At 41.2% G+C, this 22,624-nt stretch overlaps 1 protein-coding gene across 28 annotated transcripts in view; it reads left to right on the top strand.

Annotated features, from left to right (window-relative positions):
* Positions 1-22,624, top strand: part of adgrl2a (adhesion G protein-coupled receptor L2a) — an 88,311-nt gene that overhangs the window by 11,570 nt on the left and 54,117 nt on the right. For all 28 annotated transcript variants that reach the window (XM_044044110.1, XM_044044088.1, XM_044044100.1 and 25 more), the window contains exon 2: positions 8,332-8,517. In XM_044044110.1, coding sequence (XP_043900045.1) covers positions 8,442-8,517 — 76 coding nt within the window. In that variant the 5' untranslated portion in view covers positions 8,332-8,441. The remainder of the gene's footprint in view (positions 1-8,331; positions 8,518-22,624) is intronic.

The following is a 22,624-nucleotide window of genomic DNA, read 5'->3' as shown; positions in this document are numbered from 1 at the left end:
ATGAAGACGGTGGAGAAGGCTCAGCCCCAAAACTGTCCTCTCTCTTCACAGCTGAAGGTGGGGAGAGGGCAGGGATTAGTGACACTGAAACTGCACAAGGAAACCTAATGATGCAGCCTACGAAATTCAAATGCGATTCAAATGAATGTTTTTGTTACGTTGCTCTGTATACATTTCATAACGGGGCTTGTCTCTATCTTTTTCCTTTTTCTTTTTTTCTTTTTACATTTTTCTCTCCTTTCTTTTTTGAGAATCTGTTTTCGTGTATTGTGCAGCCGAGTGTGTAAAGCATCAATTTCGGACGCAGCAGCCGGATGCCTTTTAGACATCGTCTTGACATGTGTCTTTGAAAAAAAGGGCCAATATCCCTTCATCAGGTTTAACAAGCACCATTACCTGTCAGGGCAGTACTGAGTGAAGGTTTAAGGCTGACAAGTGATTGCATCCAGGAAAGACTACACCTACTTCTTTTGTCTGAGCGCACTGACGAGACATTGTGCTATACCTTGTTTTAGGTTGACACACGCCGCTTCCTCTGTCTGACGAAGGCATTCATGCCATGTTTTAGATTGAAAATAGATACAGCAGCACTGGGACAGAAATGTGCGCGGATGAAGCGGGGCTATAGTAGAGCCCTTTCTCTGCTGAAATCATTTGTTTGGTATTGGGTAAGGTCCTCATGTCGTTTTCTATTTTCGGTGAGGACTGAGAATATGTGGCACCCCTTATTTCGGTTGTTTGTCCTTCCTCTAAGCAACAGAAGGTTAAATACCTCAATTAGACATTGAGCCAAGGTTGGCCGTATTATGCACAATGTCTGTTCCTGTGGAAGAATTAGCACCCTTCAAAAATGTAAATAGTCACCAATCCCGAGATGCAGTCAGTGCTTTTTTTTAAGGTTTTTACAGCGGTTTTCTTTATTAGGACAAACGATACAGACAAATGCTCCAGTGCAATGATGAGATTAATCCAGTTCAAAGCTATTATGAAGCCTTTGTTAGAAGGAGGAAATGTAGCTCAACAACCAAAGCAAACAAAGAAGTGAACAAATGTGGGGCTTTTAGGCTTTTGAGATGTGTATTGTGCAAAACATGGCTCTGTGTCTGGGTTGTACATTCAGTGGAAGTCAAGTATTATTTAATGACACATTCAAGCGAGGTTAAACACCCACCATCCCCCAATTTATACCTCGAGATAAGTGCTGTGTGCGTCTTGTTGTTTCTCATTTTGCTAAAATGAGGAAAGACATAAAAACCGATGAATTGCTAATTGTCCCGCTCACTTGTCTTCCATTTTAAGCATCTCTCACAACTCATCTCCTGGGTTACCTTCTTTGTGTTTTGTATTGCTGCACGCTACCTTAAAAAAAAAGAAGAATCATTCTGTTTAATAACACCTCATGATCTCCGTGCATTATTGATGTTGTCGCCCTTAATAGAAGGATAGAGCAGGTTTTTTAACCATTCAGTTGCTCTTTGAAAGCTGGGGTGGGAGGGTGAGGGTTGGGGTGAGCTGCTTACTGGTGCATATCTGAGTAAATACAGCACATTATTACCAGAGACTAAAACAAGACCCTGTGCATCCAATATGACTTGGACCCTTCTCTGCAAACAAACATTGCTTTATTTAGTTGAGTGGCACCACAACTAATTAAATGCAGACCCCGGTAACAGTCATTTCACTGAGTGTAACCCCAATGAGCAAATCTCTGACCTCCACTTGTTTACTTGTTCACTGCTGTTCAGTTTCAAGCAGGCTGTCATGAATGATTTAAGCAGTTTTATCTGACACCAAGTGGTTGTGTCTTTGAACGTGCAGTCTGTGTCCCCGCTGCTCGACTCCGCTTACCCACAATGCCGTGTATTCGTTTTGCATGAATGCAACAATAATGCACGCGTGCTGAAATTGAGGAGATGAGTTGGGGAGAGTGTCTGGGCCAACTGCCGGGCTCAGTTTGTATAATCCCTGATTTTTTAAAACTAATTTAGCCATGGTTAACTGGATCACACAACAAATGTTTCTTTTATTGTGTCCTAATGCGCTCTCCAAGCACAAACCCTCCAAGTAGTTTATATGCACATTGTAATTGGGCTGGGTTTCTGGATGGGGGAGTATACACTACATACTACATATGCTCTGTGTATTCCAAGGTGAATCATGCTGTCTCAAGGACTTATTGGACTTGATTGGCAGGTACTATCGCCATGAGATGCCCATATAATGGCAGGGCTCCCATTCCTGACCTTCCTATTTATCTTTCTGTATTAATGTCAGCCTATTAATTCCTAAGCGCAGGAACATTTGGCAAAGACACCGTTTAACAGCCCTGGTTAAATCATTCTTATCTCAACAGACCTGAAAGGAATAGTTTTGTGCTATCAGCAGGTGGAAATGACATTTCGAAATTTCATTTGAGATAATCCACTTCACTTTCCAGTAAAACATCAAAATTACAAGTGAAATGTATGGAGCCTGTATTAAAACTTTGTTACCATAGCAAATCACCTGGCTATAATCCATGTGGACAGACAGGTGTAGGTATCTTTCACCGCTAATAGGATTTTTGTTGCACTGCTAAAGTGATTATCCGTCTGTGGAGTTCATATGCAGTATATTCAGGCAGCGAGACATATAGCACAGGAAACGCCTCAGGAAACATTTGAAAACAACATGTGAAACATAATGTGTACAGCATATATACATATTGACATTTTTTAAATGAAAGACTCTTCACTGATAAACACAGTTCCCTCCTATTTAATACTATACCTGGAATAGAGAATTTCCCATTCCATAAAATAGTTTTTTTTTTACAATGCCTACATTTTTGTGTCCATAAATAACTTTATCTTCTTTTTCTTTTTTCTTGCCGGAGAGCTTCAGAGTTTGGTCCATAGTTGCTCCATTTAGTATCCGAAGTCCCTGACCAGTGGGGAGTACTTTAATCGATGAATTGAGTGGCTCATAAAAATGATGACTGTAGCAAACACTGAGACCAATGGGCATGACGGCCACCGCGCCTTTGTCACCCACTCTTTTTGCAGCGTGGCTTTCATGAGAACTGGCCTTTTGTTTGGACTACTGCACTGTGTGAATCTTCAATACATATTTGTTTCCAGTGATATGCATGTTGGTTTTAAGGAGTTGTAATTTAAGTTATAGCCTCTTTGGGGTCCGAGATTAGTACTCGGGACTCCTTTGTACGTCTCACCAATAAAATTAAAATTAAAAATAATATGAATGACCTCCCTGATGTAGTAAGTGTTAGGCCCTGGCCTAACTAGCAATAAAATATGTCAGACCATTACGTAACTACTTAATAAATGAATAGCATAGTCCACCTACACTATGCTGTTGTTTTCCCCTTCTCTGTGATGCATATAGTTGTCTATTCTGTGCCCCCCCCCCCATAAAAAAAAGTCATGCGGTCCTGTTGAGCAGCGTGTTCCTGGTATTTCAGCGGCTGAGCTCCTGTCAGGTCAGGGCCGTCGTTCTGGGCACCAGCAGTCAAAGAGTGTGTGGTTGGGTGTCATTCAGCTCCTCTGGCCCTGTGCTGCCTTCAATCATTCCCTCAGCAGAGGGTTTAGCCTCTGATTCCTCTCTGCCCCATATTTGACTCAGTGGGGCTCCAGATTCATCCGATCACCTGCCCAATCTCTCCCCTCAGGAGTGTGAATTTTCTGATTTACGCTTGCAAATTGTACATCTTCAGCAGTGTCAGTGCGGGAACGCAATCTCTTTGGGGAATACATTTCCTCGACAGCTGAGGCTGAACATTCTGTAACTTGAGCTCTGTGTTGCTGAGTGTTTGATTTTTTTCTTTCTCTCCCTTAAAATGGGCAAGAAATACAGAGATAAGTGGAGCATTATAGTATGTATGAGTTCATGTATGAGGATGCTGTTGGGAAATCCCAGGAGAAACCAAATGTGCTGTTCCCCTGCAACATGTGGTGGTCAGTTGGTTCTGATTTACATTAGAGTGAGTCTTCGGCCCCATATTTCCTTTCTTTCGCATTGCTGTGATGTTCCATGACAATTAACATCCCAACTCTTTCTTGAGATTTGTTGAAAGCTCGGGGGCTAATTCAAGGGTCAAGCAAGACTTGCAAGCTGTCAGTCTTTCATTGTAAGTGGAGTCCCCTCCCCCACTCGGATTCTTTATTCTGGGTCCCCCCTCTATTCTCCCAGACCTTGTTTAATGGAATGGCTCGGCTCCTCTATTCTCCTGCGGTCCTCTAACAGCTAGAGAGGGACAACACGGAGCTTTGTCTGAGGAGGCTGGCATTCTTTCACATCTGCCTCTTGTTTTCAGACCCCCGCTGCATTCAAATTTCAAACTGTCTTCTTCCAATCCCCCTCCCTAATATCCCCCCTTCCTCCCTAAGTCTTTTGGGTTTTTTTTTTTGTTTTTTTTCCTAAGGAGACCAACTGAGCCCCCGCATTTCAGAATTTTCACTACGTTGTCAATTATATGGCACATATTTCATGTACACATGTGTTGGAACCCTCTGGGCCCATGTTCCCATGGCTTATTCATTTCTCAGAGTACTTAAACATCTGCCTGCATTGACTTTATATTTAGCCAAAACAGTGCGACGCGTGTTGACATTTTAACAATCTGTGCTTAACAATCACAGATCATTGCCATGATTGTGTGCCATGATGTTGATGTTATTCATCATTTGTCTGCGCTCCACCCACCCCCACCCCATAGGAACTCAGTGTTTTTGCAGATGCTTAAACCTGTTCTGAGCTCACAGCCATGTTGAGGACTTCTCAGGAAAATAGTCAAGGATTGGGTCAGTGGTGGTTTCTGTTGTGAAGGTGAAGAGCGAAAAGAGAAACCCAGCTGAGAGGGGAGATCTGTGCACGTTAATGAGTAGACTAACAGCCAGGCAGACTCCCTCAAGTCTGTGCCGCTGGTGCCTCAGCATGTTAAACACTCACAGCATGATACAAAACATATTAAAGTACAGCACGGTTATCATCGATTTTCAGAACACCCAGCCCCGTGTACAATCAACATTCTGCATTTTTTTTTTTTCATGGCAAGAGTTTTGCCTTGGAGGCAAAAACAGTTTTAAGGCATCTTCTTTGTCTTCACATTCTGACACAGGAGGTCTGCTAAGCATGCTGCCTCTTTTTTTACACTAAGCAATGATGACAGGGTAGCAAGAATAATCATGTTGATTCAACACTGTTATCTCAGGCCTGAGAGTTATCGCAGTTGTTTTCCTTTTTTTAAACCTATATAAACGTGGACAGCCAAAGCCACCAAAGATAAACACACACACTGGAATGAATGCTTCTTACGTGATCTTTTAGTTATTCACATATTGCTTATAAGAATTTCTTTTGCACAACTATGGAAGAAAATGCCATGAATGAATAGTTTTGGTGTCAAGAGAGTGTTTTATCATTTACATTGTGTGGGAATTCACCTGGTGTGGAAATGCTGTGTGTTTATGCACACAATTTATGTATAACTAGCGCAAGGTAACAATTAAACTATCATGTAAAGCTTTTAACCAGGTCATCTTGTTCCACGGCCGTGAGTCAAGTAGGCGTATTATCAGTGTTTGAAATAGTGCTACTGGCAGAGGTCACCGAAGCTGCAACGGATCAGTTTGGTGCAGTACGGTACATCTTTTTTTTTTTTGTGTTTCCATTGGGAAGAGTACCAAAATAACCAGTCCCAACTGTTCTTTCTGTGATACCATTATTTGGTACCCCTCCCTTGGGGTACCAGAGTAAAATGGTACAGCGTCACGCTACACGGCCATCGGGTTCAGCCCACACACCACCTACCAAGTAAGCAGGTCGGTACTGTTCTCACTCGAAACGCAAGCCAGACCCAGGTCTTTACCATTCCAAACCGTATCATACTGTACCAGACTGAACCATACCATGATGGAAACCCGGCAAGAGTGAACCAGAGGGAAAGGGGAACTCTATAAAAGATAAAAGAGTGACAAGGCAAGGCATGGTGGGGGGGAAAAACTCACAATGACAGCGTAAAATGTTCTGTTAAAAAACACCAAAAAGAAACCTATACATTATGCATGAAATACATGTGTGTGCTTGTGTGCATATTTCTCTTTTTCTGTTTAAACAGGGCTCGTCACACAAAATCAAAATACCAGGCACTGAAGTAAACTTACAATTTAATATTATTATGAAAGTACTATGGTTATATTTTAATCTGAGTTTTCACAGTCCATTTCTTATTTCGGGGATACTGAAATGACTGAATAGGATTATCATCTCTCTGATCTCAGCTGCAATTCAAGTGTTGCCTGTCTCACTATAAGTGGACAAAACAGTAAGAGCTAAGAGCGTGTGCGTGGATGAGAATCCTTAAGCCCCCATGATCATTGTGCTGCTTTATTGTGGAGACAATCTGCTTAAGGCCTAATTATACTGCATCAACCTTTAGTGTAGGCTGATTATATGTGGGCACTTGCCCGACAAATACAATTAGCGCTACATGCACAGATCAAATGAAAAACAAGGGTTAGCATTTTGTTGGAATCCAGTGTTTGGTCTCCATGATCAACTGTCAACTGTCGAGTCTCAAGACTGCACATTATTCCATTGAAAGTAATATGCTGTGGGTGCAGTACTCTGTTCCTGTTAACCTCTGTTAAATGGCTCTAAAATTAGAGGTCTCAGGTGAGGTGTAATGTCATACTAGGTGAGCTGATTATGGCAGGCTTAATTATAACTTTGTTAGCTAATGTGCGCGCTCTGCATGTTTTCTCAATGATGAATTATTACACTGTCTGAGACCTCAGACAAAATGGATCAAAGACTCCTCATCCCGCGGTTATTCTCCAGTGGAAGAGTCGGCCTAACGCGACTGCGGCAGCTGTGACCGAACAAGGCAAACAAATCCTTCACTGTCTTTTCAGTGGAGTTCTCTTTTTAGCTGCTAGTGTGAGGGATAACATTCAGTCCCTTGAACCTTGCAAAACCATCGCCGGTGGTAGACGTGCAAAAAAATGGGATGTTGTTTTTGAATGTGCTAAGTAATACAAAAAAAAAACAGTTTCTAATGGGGTCCTATGTGCCTTGTTGCCAGAGCAATGCCTTATCCCATGGTGAACGTGCTAATGGTTCATGGGAGTGAGAGAACGGAGCTTAGCCCAGCAGTGTAAACACACAGACAAAAGGGAGTTGTTAGTAGTGTGAAACACATGCCTGGGCGCGCAGGTAGGAATTAGGTTTCACCCAAACACAGCTCCAGCACTGTATCCATGACAGGGAGGAGGTCATTTGCTTTTGTAGCAATAGAAAGCAAAAACAAACATTTAAACAGACTGGTTCTAGAGGGACAGGTATGGATGAGGTGGAGAGAGAGGAATTCTGGTTTGAAGACGTGTGTGAGAGAGGGAGAGAGAGAGAGAGAGAAAGGGAGGGGCTGGAGAGATAAGGTGGTTTGTGGTCAGCCACAACCATTTGTGTTTGTTTGTTTGTTTGTTTGATTGACTTAGTGTCGGTAGACTATCACTCAAACATAAGCACCGTTACTTCTGATGTTCTTTTTTTAATCGAAGTGAAATGCCACTTCGCCAATTGTAGGAAAATCCATATTTGTCAAAACAATATTAAGTTTTTAATCCTCCCTTTTTTTTCCCATTTGTTAGTCATTTATCACCAAATGAATGCAAACCAATAGGATTATAGCTGCATGCTAGCATTTAGTGTCAGGTAAAACATTTTAATGTGGTGTCGGTTTATATAGTTGTTTTGTTCACGATCCATCTTCTCTAGACAAATACTTTTATTGGTTGAAATAAAAAAAAAGAGGAATAATTCTCAGCACATGACAAATCACCCGTCCACAACTTGTGTGAGGGACAGTGGAAACTGTGTAAGTAAAGTTTTACACCTTACTTACTCATGCTCTTTGCTTAGGTGCAGAGAATATAATTAGACACGGCACTGACAAGGTTAGCATCGCTTGCTATGGGTCACAGGAATATGAACTGGGTGGGACCTGTTTGAAAGCCCCTCCCCTCTTTCGTTCCCCAGTGAAGTGGTTAGCACTCAGCTGCCATCATGGGATTTCCCCTCCCAGGATTAGTGACCTTCTGAGCTTATTTCATTTTAGTGGTATGCACGAGTTTGTAGCATTTCACAGCTTAAGGTTTGTCATTTTTTTTTTTTTTAGCGGAATGTATGTCCTGCGTCAAGTGCCTTGTGATTTAAAAAAAAAAAAAAGAAAGAAAAAAGTGTGAATGAGTGACTTGTCCTGTGAAATCATGCAGGAAGTTCACACATGGCATACGTTGATCTCTGAACTGAGCATCTGTCTCGTCTGTTCCACAGGTGACAAGATCAATGATGAGCGTCTCTGAGACCGGTTGGCTTGGACTTTTTTAATCAGAACCTTTTAGTCACAGCACAAACCTGCTGCAAAACCATCAACACCAGGCACCATGGCACACTCCTTGTGGAATCTACACACCTTCTGCTGGTTTCTCATCACACTAGCCCAAGTGCACTCCACAGAGGGTAAGTACATATCAAACTATCTTGTTTGTTTTCTATAAAGAAAACGTATCGTTTTTGCTTTTTTGCCAGCCATTTTTTACAGCATCTTTTCAATGCTCGGCGGCAGCCAGTGCCAGAGATCTCTTTCATCTTACCTAGGAATATGACATGAGCAATGAAATTGTGACTCAAGCCAGCGCTGCTCCTTTGAGTGCTGGCAGTGCTTGTGTAAGTAATTCAGCTCTGAGGACACTGGGCAGAGGCGGATGGGGGACAATCTTGAGCGGTTTCATTAGTTGGTAAATTGTGATTTGTCTGAGATTTTCCGCTTCAAAGCGTCAGTTGTTCCCAGTGGCGTCAGAGCTGGATCCATTTGTAAATTCTTTGCTTAAATGTTCTGTCTCATGGAAGACACACGTATTTCACACATCAAAAGGTATAAAGCTTGATGGTGTTTTAATCATAGCTCTCATTACATCACTCTCAGCTGCACCATAATTGCAAGATTTATGTATCTAAACTACATGCTGTATACACTAGTGTTGAATCTAAAGAATAGTGGTGAGTTCCTCAAATGTTTCAAGACTGGGTTTAAAGTAAATATCACTGGCATCATTTTCAGTGCAAGACATCAAAACAGCCATCACAGTTTTTGGTTTGCTGGTGCCAACTGTGGAAGTTGGCAAACTAATTTCGATAACTACTTTACTGATTAACAAAACTCGGTAATTAAGGATTACTTTTTCAAGTTTGAATGAAAGTCATATCTCGAGATGCTTCATTTCCACTGTAGTCGGTCACATTGGCATGATTTATAGCAATTGCAAGTATCATCTGGGCATAGATTTGAATTTTCATGTAAGAGGTCGGCAATATGAGTCATGTGTCGCTATTTTTTATTTGCTATTTATAATTGCATGTATCCCATATACAGTAAATCACCACTCTGGCTTATTGTACTGTGTAGAAACTACATGAACATATTTATAGCTATAGTTATCAGTCTTTAGTAGTCTCATGGAGTTTCTGTCCCATGTTGTAGCACCTGGGTTTCACTAAGTCTCCCATAGAAGGCACTTGGTAGTGTTTGTGAGGTGGGAAAAGCCAGGGAACGATCCCGATGCAACGCAGCACCTTATGGTTCATTCATTTATTCATTGTCTACCGCTTTATCCTCCACATGAGGGTCATTGGAGCCATTCCCAGCTAACATAGGGGGAAAGGCAGGGTACACACAGGTCAATTGACCACTCCTATGGTCAATTTAGTGTCCAATTAACCTCTGCATGCGTTTGGACTGTGGGATGAAACCGGAGAAAACCCACACACACACACACACACACGGGGAGAACATGTGAGGCCAACTCCTTATGGACGATGAAGTTAAATCTGACAAAGATGAAGTGAGTGAATTCTGGTTCATCCAGCGTTGACAGGTGATTCCACAAAGCAAACAAAATGATTTGGAAGTGTCGCAAGGTGGAAACTGTAGAATTAGCAGATGAAGTTATTTGTGACATTTGCTGTTCCTCCTTTTCCTCTCGTCGCCCGGGAACCCCTCCGCCCCTCCACTCCTCACACCTACACATACAAATACACACACATACACACACCAACTCCCCCATTTCCTCATTTCGGCCTCAGAGATCAACCCACAAACAGTTCATTACAAACAATATCCCCAAGTAAACATGCTTCATTAAACTGCGTCTACCCCTAATATCTTTTTAATGCATTTTTATAATTGAATTAAATGGGTTAGCGGAATGCTGTAAATAGTTGTTTTTTTTTCTCCTATAGTTTTTGTGTTTGACAGAGGAGATATGCACACGGCCATTTGCACACGACCAAGACGGATACTGTAACTGTTGGGGGTTGTGTTTGTTTCGATGCTACTTCTACATAATATTTTCCCTTCTACACATTTGGCTCAGTTTTTTTGACATACATTCACATGTATGTACGTGTCTGTGATCAGTGTTTGTACTTGTGCAGCTGACCCGCCTCTCAGCACCCATTTTATTTATTCTCTCCGCATCATAACACGGTACAGTGCACTGTGATTGCTTGAATCATGAATGGTGCCCAGGAGCGTCTTATTATAACATCAATGTTTTAATCAGTTTTAATATGGACATCATATGATATTAAATATCATCTTGAACAGTTATAATATAGAAGTCAAAACGTTTAAGATTCATAATGTGTAAATGAAACAGTTTCAATTCAATTTCATTTAAGAGCCAGTCCACAAATTGAATTTGTATTTAAGGGAAAGTCAACTTTACAAACTGAGGTTTACAAACTGGAGTGAATGTAAAAAAGAAGATTCAAACAAAAGACTGTTAAGTTGCATTAGGGTAGAGGTAGAATCGAGAGCTTGAGTCACAGTTCTGATATTGATGATATTGATCCTTTTTTTCCCCTAGAAAAGACTATTGCACCGGCAGTTTTAAGTCAAACTCGTATTCACTGTGTTAAACAACCAAAAAAATCAAACAGTTGAATTGCAGCATTTGCTGTTTGCTAATTAGATTACTTTCAGGTGGCTAATTTCAAAGAGGATAATATGTATACAAAAATCATCTGACATCACATGAAATTCTTGCTAGTTTTATTCATTGTGTCAATATCTGTCTATGGGAATGTTGGACTTGGTTTCTGTTCAGTTGTCAAAGCAGTGAGTTGAGTTTCAAGGTTTATATTTACATAGCTGTGTTTTTAATTAAGATGGTAGTTAATGAAGTGGCAGCCTCGGTCCATCACTTCAATTAATATACTTTATTACAACCCTCACCTACCTATAAAGTTATATATGTATGTATATGTATATGTATATGTATATGTATATATATATACACATATACATATATACATATATATATATAGGTTTAACATTAATACAAGTTTGGCATTTGGAGAGAGCTTTTTTTTGAAGAAGCAGCTTTATTTGGTGATATGTGCAAATGTCACCATAGCAACCCAGCTAAAATTAAGTTTAATTTATTATGTAATGTAATGTTGTTACTGAAGCTTGTTAGAATTATGGCGACGCAAAATCAGAGAGCAATGTGGAGGATTCTGTGTTGGGAGTGAAGGAGGTCAAAGTGTGTGGCCTGACAAATGCATATTAACTATGCATTTTATATTATGAAATAATATGAACAAAAGAAATAATAATAACATACTGTACAGTAGTAAAAGGCCATACATAGTTGAAGTACATGAAAGCAAGTGTGAAAATTCTCATCCATCCAGGTCACAGTTAGCTTCACTTGTCAAATGAACGTCCTAGATGTTTCTAGAACGGCCAATGAAATCTCACTGATTAATGATTACTCTGCTCGACCATAAGGGGGCAGCTCTACTGGGGATACCTCTCTAAACTCTAGAGAATCATGACATTAAACAGTGCAAAGCATTGTGAAGTAATTTAAGCAACAATCATTTAATAGCATTGGCTTTTGTCAGCATTGGGAATAGATGCAGTCCGAATTTTTCCTTGGTCAAATGACTCTGTGGGTTGTCAGTGACCTAAAATCATTCAGGTGCTGCCGAGTTTGAAAGAGGAACTGAAGTGAAAAGATACAGTAAGTGTACCCTATGAGACGTTGTTGGTGTGCTCCATGGTGCGTTCCGCTATTGTATGTTTCACTTCTGCTTCATAGTTTTTGTTGTTTATGGCGTGTTTGTGTTGTCGGACAAAGGTCACCAAAGGGAATAAACAGAGAGGCAAATTGGCAATGGCAAAGGAGCTGATCGCCATGTTTATTCCTGCTTATCTTGATGTTAAAGAGATATGAATTTCATGTTGTTATTTTATTACTGTGGACCCTGTGCTGTTTGTGCCTGTGTAGGAAAGGTTATTAAGAGTTTGCCATGAGTTCAGTTTGATATAAAAACTGTGTGTCAGTGACAAAACTTGTACGAACAAACCTGATACTGAGAATTTCCTTTACTTCTCTACATCCTGAAGCCGCACCATTGTTTCTCATCAAAATGCTTAAGATTTGAAGCACTTGAGACTTCTCAAGGGCAACAAGGAAGGACACTTTTAAAAGTCCTGTTTTTGTACTATGTAAGAGGAAGAAAAAAGAGACTTGAAGCCTTCATCTCAAAGTGAATAGAATGAAATAGACAATCAAGGTGTTCTGAAATGTAATTACGAAAAGTAAAAGCCCTGGGCTTAATGTAAGCCAGAGCTTTCGAGAACAGGGCTGAGCAACTCTCAGCTGCGTCACAACCCATTTGCCCCGTGTGGCCTTGCTGTAACCACAAAATCAAAGTTATGTATACAACTTCATGAATATGACAAATCTTCCACTTCCTTTGCGCCCACACAACATTTCTTGTGTCCTGACCTCAGCGTGATCTTTGTCATGGAACGCAGAACAGCAGCCAGCAGGTTCATTTTAATCAAGTCAACTAAATCCCCACATAAGGGAATTCTGCAGAGGCAGTGTGTTTGTTTATCTCTGATGATCGGCTTCTCATTCTTTCGACCAGGAGCTTCCTTCTCAGTAGCTTCACTTTAACATTTTAATACCATCTGTCAATTAGAGCCATGGGGAGTAGAGATAGATCCTTTGATGTAGCCCACTTCATCCCCACACCCGCATTCCCCGACCACTTAACTTGGTATTTAAGGTCATTTGAAAAGGTAATACTAATGTACCTATTAATTGTCACTGATTTATACTGAAGACAGCACTGAGACAATTAAAGCTAAGGGGTACATTTTTTTCTCACTTATGTCTTAGGCAAACAACTTGAGTTGGTTTTGTCTTCTCCCCCACTGCTTGATGTCATCTCAGTTATTTGCAGCAGACTGGGGAATCTGGCTTCCCATGGAGCCAGGCAGGCGTAGGGCCTGTGTACGAAGGCCCACCATGCTGTCATGTCTCTTTCATCGCCATCCAGGCTTGGCCAATAAGGAGATAAGGAGACAATGAGTGGGAGAGCAAGCAGTGGCAAGGTGTAACCATAGCCCCTGGGTCTCCTCCCTGCTGAGCACTTCAAATCCTCATTAGGATCTTCAGCAAAGGAAGGAGGGATTTTGTGGATTAGGGCTTTGTCACAGCTGGCTCCAGGTGGGTGTTTGTCATGCAGGAGAATGGTGGAGCTCTGACATCTTGCCACCCTTTTCCCTCCCACCCCACCGTGGCCCCTCCCTTCACCTGCATTGCCACTGGGGCAGTTAAACAATGCTCCACTGACTCCCTATGGAACTCATCGTTAAGGCCTTGTCCACACAGAACAACAGAACTTTCCCTGTACAATCTTTTCTTTTTAGTTTCTAAAAGTTTTAAACATGGCATGGTGTCAAGAAATATTTTCATCCACACAAAGCCCCCAAAAGTAGTATAGGCTTGTACGTGGCACTGTAAAGCTTCAACAGAAATACACCAAAAATGGAGAAGAGGATGTGGAGCATGCACATAAAGCATGTGTGCTGTGTACAAACGTTCTATTAAAATAAAACTTTAATTAAAGTATACATTAGAGAGGATATAATCAGAAACAGAGACTGGATGAACCAAGCTAGGGGGACTAAGGAAAGAAAATAAGTGTTTGTGTGCACTCAAAACACAGCCTCCATTCCAAACCAAACTTAAATGGATTCTCCTGAACTTGTTTTCCTGTATACGGTCCCTAACTCACTGCCCTTGCCAAGGTTTTTTTATTCCATTCCAGTACAACTTTATGTTGGTGTCTGTGAGCTTGGGCTGCAGCATTAGCATTCTTCTTAATAGTTATTTGTGCTGGGATAACCTTGGGAAGCATCATTAGTTTGTTGTTTACTGTCACCGTCCGTAACTCATGCTGAGAGTTTGGATGGGACACCAATGCGGCAGTTCAGACAGGAGATATTATGCCTCGTTTCAACTCCAGTTACTCTTCTCCACATATCAGTTGTGGCACAGACAATGAAAATGCTATTTTTGAGACTATTTTTCCCCTTACATCTAATTTATTTCATGCTTCCCAAGCTGTATGTTTTCCCTGTTAACCCAAGAACATGTTTTTTCCCGAGCAAACATGTGGCCATTTGTCTATTAAGTCATTAGTCTTGTGCATGTCTCACACAAACCACAGGACTTTGTTTCTCAACACATGGCTCAGTCTCTAACGTGGTCTTAATTAAGTCTCACTCTTGCCTTGGAGAGTGGTTCAGCGTGACACGTCTTCAGACTTAGCGTCAAACCGACCTTCTTTTTGCAGAGGTTCCTGCTGGGTGGGATCTTGTGCACCGTAGATAAGTCATCCATCTACGTATCCCTATCTGCCTTGTAGTTTACTGTCATGCTTTGTCTAACTTTGTTCTTTCCCTGGTAGAATTATGTGGGTCCCTTACAACTGTATCCCAAACAATCTACAAAACATATTCTCATAAACCATACAGTCTCCTCACTGAATCCCACATATGGGAAGACAGATATGACTTCTCAATCTCCAGTGTAGTGATCTACTGTATAACCCCGGACCTGTTATTCATGGTGCATTTATTGTTTTGTGCTTTTGTTGGTCGTCTCTGATCTGGCTTGGGCAGATGTGACTCGCGACATATGGGCGTCTTTCTGTAAGCAAGCTTCAATTTGTCAGAGATATGCCTCCATTTGAAAATGTGTGCTTTTTTTGTTGTCTGATTTTAGCCATGGTAGTGGAAGGACAACTTGGCAGTATCTCAGGTCGCCTGGAGAATCAAATTATTATAATTTTTTTTTTAAAAAAGGCACAAATATCTGAAGCTTACCATATGACAACATGTTGCTGTGTCGTGGACATCAAGGACTGCAGATGGACCTCGCACAGCGGCTGCTGTCTGGAAGGGGCGGATGAGGGGAATGTTTTTGATTATCCAGTGTGGATGGTATTTCAAACAGGAACCAGCATGTACACCTTGCGCCAGACAAATGAAACTGCACAGCTGGTCAAAGGGCATATGTAGTGTGGTTTCCTGTTTGCCACTGTAATACTGTGGGATTTCAATATGATTAGACTGCAGTGGTTGGGTCACAGAGAGTGCAGCACTGCAATATTCAATTGCTATCTATATAAAGCAAAGCTTTTAATGTGAATTGCAGGCTGATGTTGACTGTTGACTGCACACTTTACTGTTAGGCTTCATGGTGAGTTATATAGAGTGAGCAGTTTACTCTCTACACTAACTGATCTGACCATAAATTCCACTTTAGGAATAAAGACATTCAGCAAGTATAATTTGAGAACTTTCATTGACACAAGCCTGTATGTTTTCTGTTCCATATCAGCTAAAACGCCTATTTTAAATAACAACAATCTGCAGGTGTTCAAGGGATATGCAATCACATTTTCATTGTGAGGATAATTTTGGAAAACGCGTTCACTGGAAAGTGTGGTTTTGATTTGGCTGCCATGCATTGAAAAGTGAGTGCACAACATTTAATGAAAGATTCTGTTGAGGGATCATAATATATCCTATAATGCTTGTGATTTCGCTGACTGTACTGTTAACACTCAAGAGGCAGATGCAAGATATTCATACTTGCCCTTAGTGGAAATCCTCTTTGTCCTCTTGCTTTCAGTCCTGATTTAGAGCAGCTATAAATCCTGAAGAGGCTCCTGTAAACTACACCCATTAATATAAAGGATTTAGAACCAGGGCCTTTGAAGAAACTCTGTAAGTTAACAAGCTTCATAAATGGACACTCCGGGTTTCATTGATACATTCAGTTTTTTTTTTTCCTCATTTGTACAAAGTTGTAATTGCCCTTTCTTAATAATGAGGCCTGTCTAAAACCTGCCTGACCAAAGGCAAACTGCTCAAACGTTTCCTCAGTCTACAACAACGTTGTTTTTGCCCATTGCCTTATTTATGTATGGCATTATTTATAGAGGGTAATTCACCAAGTTTACGTTTACTCATTATTATTTGATCACCGGTAGATCACTACATGCATCTATTATTATCTTCTGACCTTGTCATAATGACACATATGTCATAGGTTTGGGCCGTCGCTCTTAAACGCAGCTCTCGAGTTGATGATGGGATAAAGACAATAGTCGTCAAAGATATTTCTCCCCGGTGAAAAAGTGTCCCAGATCAATATCAAATGCAATTACTCAATTTCAAACAACTCTTGTTTGTACAAGTGTGTTTTTTTATAAGGCTTGCTGCTCAGTTGGAGAATAGTCTCATCACACTTGCTCTTGTGCATTCATTTCAATCACACACAGACTCACACAGAGTCATCAAATTATTATCTTAAATATCAATAAGCAATAATTACAGGAAATAAATACGGCAGACATCTGATAGATCTTTAGATGAGAGCTTCGGTCCCTGCTGTGACAATACGATGGCTGAAAACAGATGAAATGTGTGTGAAAGTTTGGAAGCTCGGGCTTAGTCTATTGACTAACCGGGTTTATCCAACTCTAAATCTGTTTTAATGAAAGAAATTTTGGCAATGAGCGAGTGAACAATCAGTTTGCTTACATATGCAATGGAAAGTCATCATGATCAGATTCAGGCTCTGGATTATTAGGAAAAGCAGCCAATACATCACTGACAAATTGAAACGAGAGTAAATTCAATTTGAACTTTGCCAGCCTTTTCTTCAACCACTAGAAGATGGAACACAAACAAGAAACGCTTTAGTTTCCCTTGTGCTGCAATGGTCAGATAAGTACCGTGTCGGTTTGCAGAACACATGTGGAAACAGGCAGGAGACAAAATAAAAAAAAAAAAGTCAACGTACTGTATATATTTAAAGGACCACTGTGTCACATAAAAAAGAAAAAAAACACTTAGCGTAGAACGAGGCGAGTCTGCAGTTGTGTCTGAATAAAAGCTGCATAAAGAATTCAGCAGGAGCAGCAGTCGTGTCACCGGGGCATGACTACCCAGTTGGTCAGGGAATTTAAATGCCAGGCAGGGGTCAGTTGAAGCAGCTGAATAATATGGCACAAATGCATGCACATGAGCATGAGGTCTCAGGAACAGGAACCACTGCTGTGGTCTACCTTCGCGAGTGCACTCGAGTGGGAATGCAAACCAAGCAGATGGACCCTTGTCACTTGTGGTGACCCATTGGGAAATGTTTCCTTATTGAATCGAAGAGCATCAAAGGCTTCATCGGAGCGGAGAGGGAAGTCTGGTGTGCCGACGTATCCGAGTCCTGAGGAAAAAACGGAGGAAATGATATATAGACCGACCATAGCATGAGCTGACTAACACACCACATATCCGGTCGCAAGAAATATGACTAACATTCTTATCGCATTTAAACTCTCTATCATTTGATATAGTATGAAATTGTCACTGATAAGGCTGAGTAATGAGGTCCAAAGAGCTTTCTGTTGCAAAATGGCACCATAATTTATGGCCAGCCCAGTATCAGTTCTACTTGGGAATAAATCACCACATCAGTCCGCCACTTATGAAGCAAAGCATGCTTTAAATGTAGTCGCCTCACTGTGCGCTTTTAAAACGTAAAGGTGTCACTGCAGTTGACGCACGCACACACACCGGTAACTCAGAAATCAGTCATTTCTGAACTTTTAAATGACTGATTTCCCTGCGTCTTTAAATGTATCACAAAAGTGCAATACAATGGTCAGCCGGCCTTGGCCTGTTTTTGATAATAATAATAATGTATCACTGTTTAAGGCTTAAATCTACCAGTGACTGTTTGTTAAGGACCATGAGGCAGAATTTACTGTTTGATGGTCACCACAGCCATTTCATTACCAGAAGATGTCCTTGCTTTTTTGTGTGACCTAAAAAGCACTTCTCCTCTCTCTCTCTCTCTCTCCCTCTCTCTCCCTCTCTCGCTGTCCCACACAAACACACAGTCACGCACACACATACCACCTGGCCCCAGGGCTATCCGATATTAGACAGTTAGATGACATTGTGTGCTTGTGTGAGTGCAGTCAGCCGACATGTGCAGATGATGTGAAGTCAATAATGCATTATGAAAAAAGGGGATTTATGACCTTGATGAGCACCGCAGAGCTTAATTAGGCCTAAAGGTTGATTTACATACAAGTGTATATGGAATTTGATGAGGCTGTGTTTTCCTTCCGCTGTTCTGCATTTTCATTCCGTCTGCTGACAACACTTAATACTTTGTATCTGTTTAAATTATTCTATATCAGGTACACATTAAGACATGTCTTGGCTAGCAATAATCTGCAACTGGACACAGTGAAATCAAGCGCTAAGCCACAGAATGTGTCATATGTGCAGTGGGTAGGGTTGTTGTCTCACAGCACGGTGGTTTGCGTGTTGTCCCAGAGTGCGTGTGGGCTCGCTTTCCCTCTCACAGCCCAAAAGCATGCAGATTAGGTTAATTGGACACTCCAAATTGACCATAGGTGTGAGTGTGAGAGTGAATGGTTGTTTCGTCTCTGTATGTTGGCGCTGCGATGGTTGGGCGGCCGGTCCAGGGTGTACCCCGCTGTTCGCCTCATGTTAGCTGGGATTGGCTCCAGCCCCCCGCAGCCATCATGTGGAGGATAAAGCAGTAGAAAAGGAACGAAAAAGGCCAGAGAATCAAATCCCTCTCCTGTACAATGATGGTATTTCCTGTGTTGGCTTATGTGTCTACAAGCTCTGGTTAGAGATGAGGTAAGGTCTGTGAAAAGAAGCCAACCTTAACACTAAGAGCAAGTGAGAAAAAAAAAAAAAATCTGTCTTCTTTCATTGTGTCTTTTCCGAGAGAAATGACAAGATCTTTTTCAGAGTCATGTACCTATATCAAAGATGCTCCTGATAGCCCCCCTGCTGTTGCTATGGAGGTAGCAGAGATGTAAATGAACTGGAGTGAACTGGATGGTGGAGAATACAAATGAGGCTGGAATGCTTGGTTCCCCTGCTGCTCTTTGCCTCTTTTTCTTCTACCAATATTTCCGTCTCCCTCTCCCTGCACAAGTATATTTCACGTATTTTGACACATGAAGTGAGTATTTGCTTGGGTGTGTCTTTATTATTATTTCTTTCTTTTTTTTTCTGCAAGTAGATTCAAATGTATTTGTAGTGTGACTTCAGAGGTAAAATTAGCAAAATTTGCCAAATGTTCTTCACATTTTCTGTGTAATGCTGTGCATCATGAATGGTTAAAATAAGAACATGAAATGACTGGGGTTTTTCCCCCCCAATCAACTCAGATATAAATATGAGCTAGGATTTTGTGTCAGTCTATTCTGTGATACATATGGCATAGTCTCAACATCGGTTGTCAAAGACTTTTATAATCTACAGATGTTCTGGCCTGAATTACAGGGGAGAAAAAAACCTCTACATGAGCGACTGTCGTTTGCCGTTAGCCACGCTCAAAAATGACATCAGCTTTCAACACACAAAGCAGAAAACAGATATGCACTTTTAAGTTTCTGTCAATGTTTAGAAATTCAGAAGAATATTCAAATCTTTTTTTTTTTTACAATGGCCACACAGTGTGCAGTATATCTCGTAGTCTGCTGTTTGCAGGATATATGCAATATTTTCTTTCTTCTTCTCCTCCTCCCCTGTGTGGACATGACTTCTTTAGAACACATCCTGTTGTAAAGGAGATTCTGGATTATAGAATCAGCACTGTGGGAAGAGTCTTGACTTAAAAATGACTTTTCTTCACAGACTGTGAAAAGGGTTGGGGTGGCAGAACCCGGAGACCTCAAGCTGTATTTCCTGTGTCCGCAGAGCTAATTCTATAGGCCACACATTTCTTTCACCCCAAATCCCCCCCAGCATGTGACCTTGTTGGCTCAAGAGTGCCAAATAATGGTTGGCTGAGCGGAGATGCTAGCTCATTTACAAGCAGCTGTTAAGCTCCCGTCAGAATAACGAGATAAATCAAAGGGCTGTGTTAACGTTAGACGACAAGCGTCAGGAGCGTCCCTGTCACACTTTAGTCTGGCTCTTGACAGAAAAAATTATCTGGTTTCACATCAATATAATCTGCAGACCTCTTTTGTGCTCTGGCCACAATGACGGCAGCATGAGTGGCTGAATGGACCTTTTGACGAGCCCCTGCTTTGCCCCTGAACTATCTTTAAAACTGTTTACATCAGGAAGCATCTCCGTTGGCTGTAGTACATATGCCGGGACTTGAAGTTGTGCTCTAACACATATTGCAGCTATAATAGCAGAAACAAAGACAGGAGAAAGAAAGGGAAATAAGGTTTACAATTCTACAATATTCTTGCATTTTTTAATATAGCAATATGCCTGGCAAAAAAACAAAAACAACGCAATGTCAGTTTTTTCCAATATCGTGCAGCCCTGCTTTACACCTTTTCTGTCATCAGATAGCGATCAGATAGCGCTTCACCACATGCATTTACACGTGTTATTGACATGCCTCTCTGGTGTCCACATCAAGATCCGATTGCAATCCGATCTTGACGGTCATCCTCCGTCTTCTTCTGCAACACACTACAGCGCCAACGTCCGATCACAGAAAACACATTTTAATGTCAGGTGTAAAGGGGGGGGGGCCCGAGTCAATGTGTCCTTTATGCTGCATAATCAACACAAAGCATGTGTCTTGCATTCAGTAAATGTATGGCTGTTCCAGAAGCTGATTCCATCTTCTTATACTTGACACGTCCTTCATGACATGTCTCCTAGATTCATCACAATAATGTCAAGCTTCAGAGGACTGTGCATGGTAGGCTGTCCCTACATGGCTGATGCAGATCCTAATGACTCCTATTTTCTGTGAAATAGGAAGGCATTCGGTTTTATTACCTCAGCCTCAGTTACAGTCATATCCTACCAGATGGTCAATGTCCAATTGATTTGGCTCATCAGTGGAAACAAAAGGATTAAAACATTACAGCACCAAAGAGATGGTGCATAATGGGTCCCCCTTTACATTTGGGAGTTTCTCACAGTTCTTCAGCTGTGGAATCATCACAAAGGTTACACATGGTAGTAAATGCCACCCTGGGAAGCTTTAAATAGAGGTTCCTCATTGGTGTAATAAAGTGCTATTACCCATGGAAATGGAGGTCCTGTACACCAATCAAAATCAATTACTAACACATGAGAACAACATGTACCATAAGGTCAAGTCAAAAGGTTTAGTGATCACATATTATATAAAAGCAAACAGCTGTTTTGTTGATGGCAAGACACAAAACCACTTCAACCACAACAGTTATTTACACTTGTTGGATGTGGAACGGTATGGTTTGCCTTTGTACGATGGCACTGATCGCTGCTCAGTACAGTGCTTGTCACATGAGGAGGAATTGAAATGTTTTTTCTAGTGGCGGTGGGGTGGATGTGAGACCAGAATGGCTGATTAGGGAGTGTCAACAAGGCCATGAGAAGACTCTAGCCACATGTCTCTGCTGCACTATGTTGCCATGGCCACAGGATTGAGCTTTTCACATATTTTGTTTTGGCTCTATTTTAACTAGCCTCAACCTATACTCTAAAGTGCATGACACAAGTGGATTTCATCAGAGTCAAAATGCACCATTGCTAATTAAATTTTACCATAAGGCTACATCCACACTTGCACTTCTTATTTTGAAAATGCATGACTTCATGGCTTCTTTTCCCACCTGCTGTTCACACCACTTTGGGTTTTTCATGCCCCTAACATGGAGAACATTGGACATTTCTGGATGAGCAGAAAGTGAGATAATGATGCAGTCTCTTAACAATTGGATCTTACTAGTTACGACTCAAATACTGGTGGTAAATGCAAAGTGTTTCTACAATTTCCTGTCAGTAACAGTTCCACTTAGTTAGTCCAAGAACAGAAATCCCCTCTGCTGCATTTCACCATAGCCATGTCTTATTAATAGTATTTTCTGCAACTCCGCAACCATCTGTAAAGAGACAGCCTGCTAATGTAAGTGAATTTAATGTGAGGGTGTGTTACTATGGACGAGGCTTACTTCTGATACAGACCTAAAACATTGATTATATTATTATATTATATTTTAAATGTACTTTACGACAAAATTCCTTCAAACTTGCACATGAACTCACAGATGCCAACAAATGTAAGGCAGTAAGTAATTCCAGTTGTTTCTGCCGGGACACATGGCTTTCCCGCAATTAGTTGCCGTGCGGAGAATGTAACTCTCGGCTTCTAAGGTGTTTGATTGATATTCATTGCCCTAT

The sequence above is a fragment of the Solea senegalensis genome, linkage group LG14 (genome assembly GCF_019176455.1).
Source record: "Solea senegalensis isolate Sse05_10M linkage group LG14, IFAPA_SoseM_1, whole genome shotgun sequence".
Lineage (NCBI taxonomy): Eukaryota > Metazoa > Chordata > Actinopteri > Pleuronectiformes > Soleidae > Solea > Solea senegalensis.
Note: the sequence above shows the minus strand (reverse complement) of the source record. Positions and strands in the feature narration are given on the sequence as shown.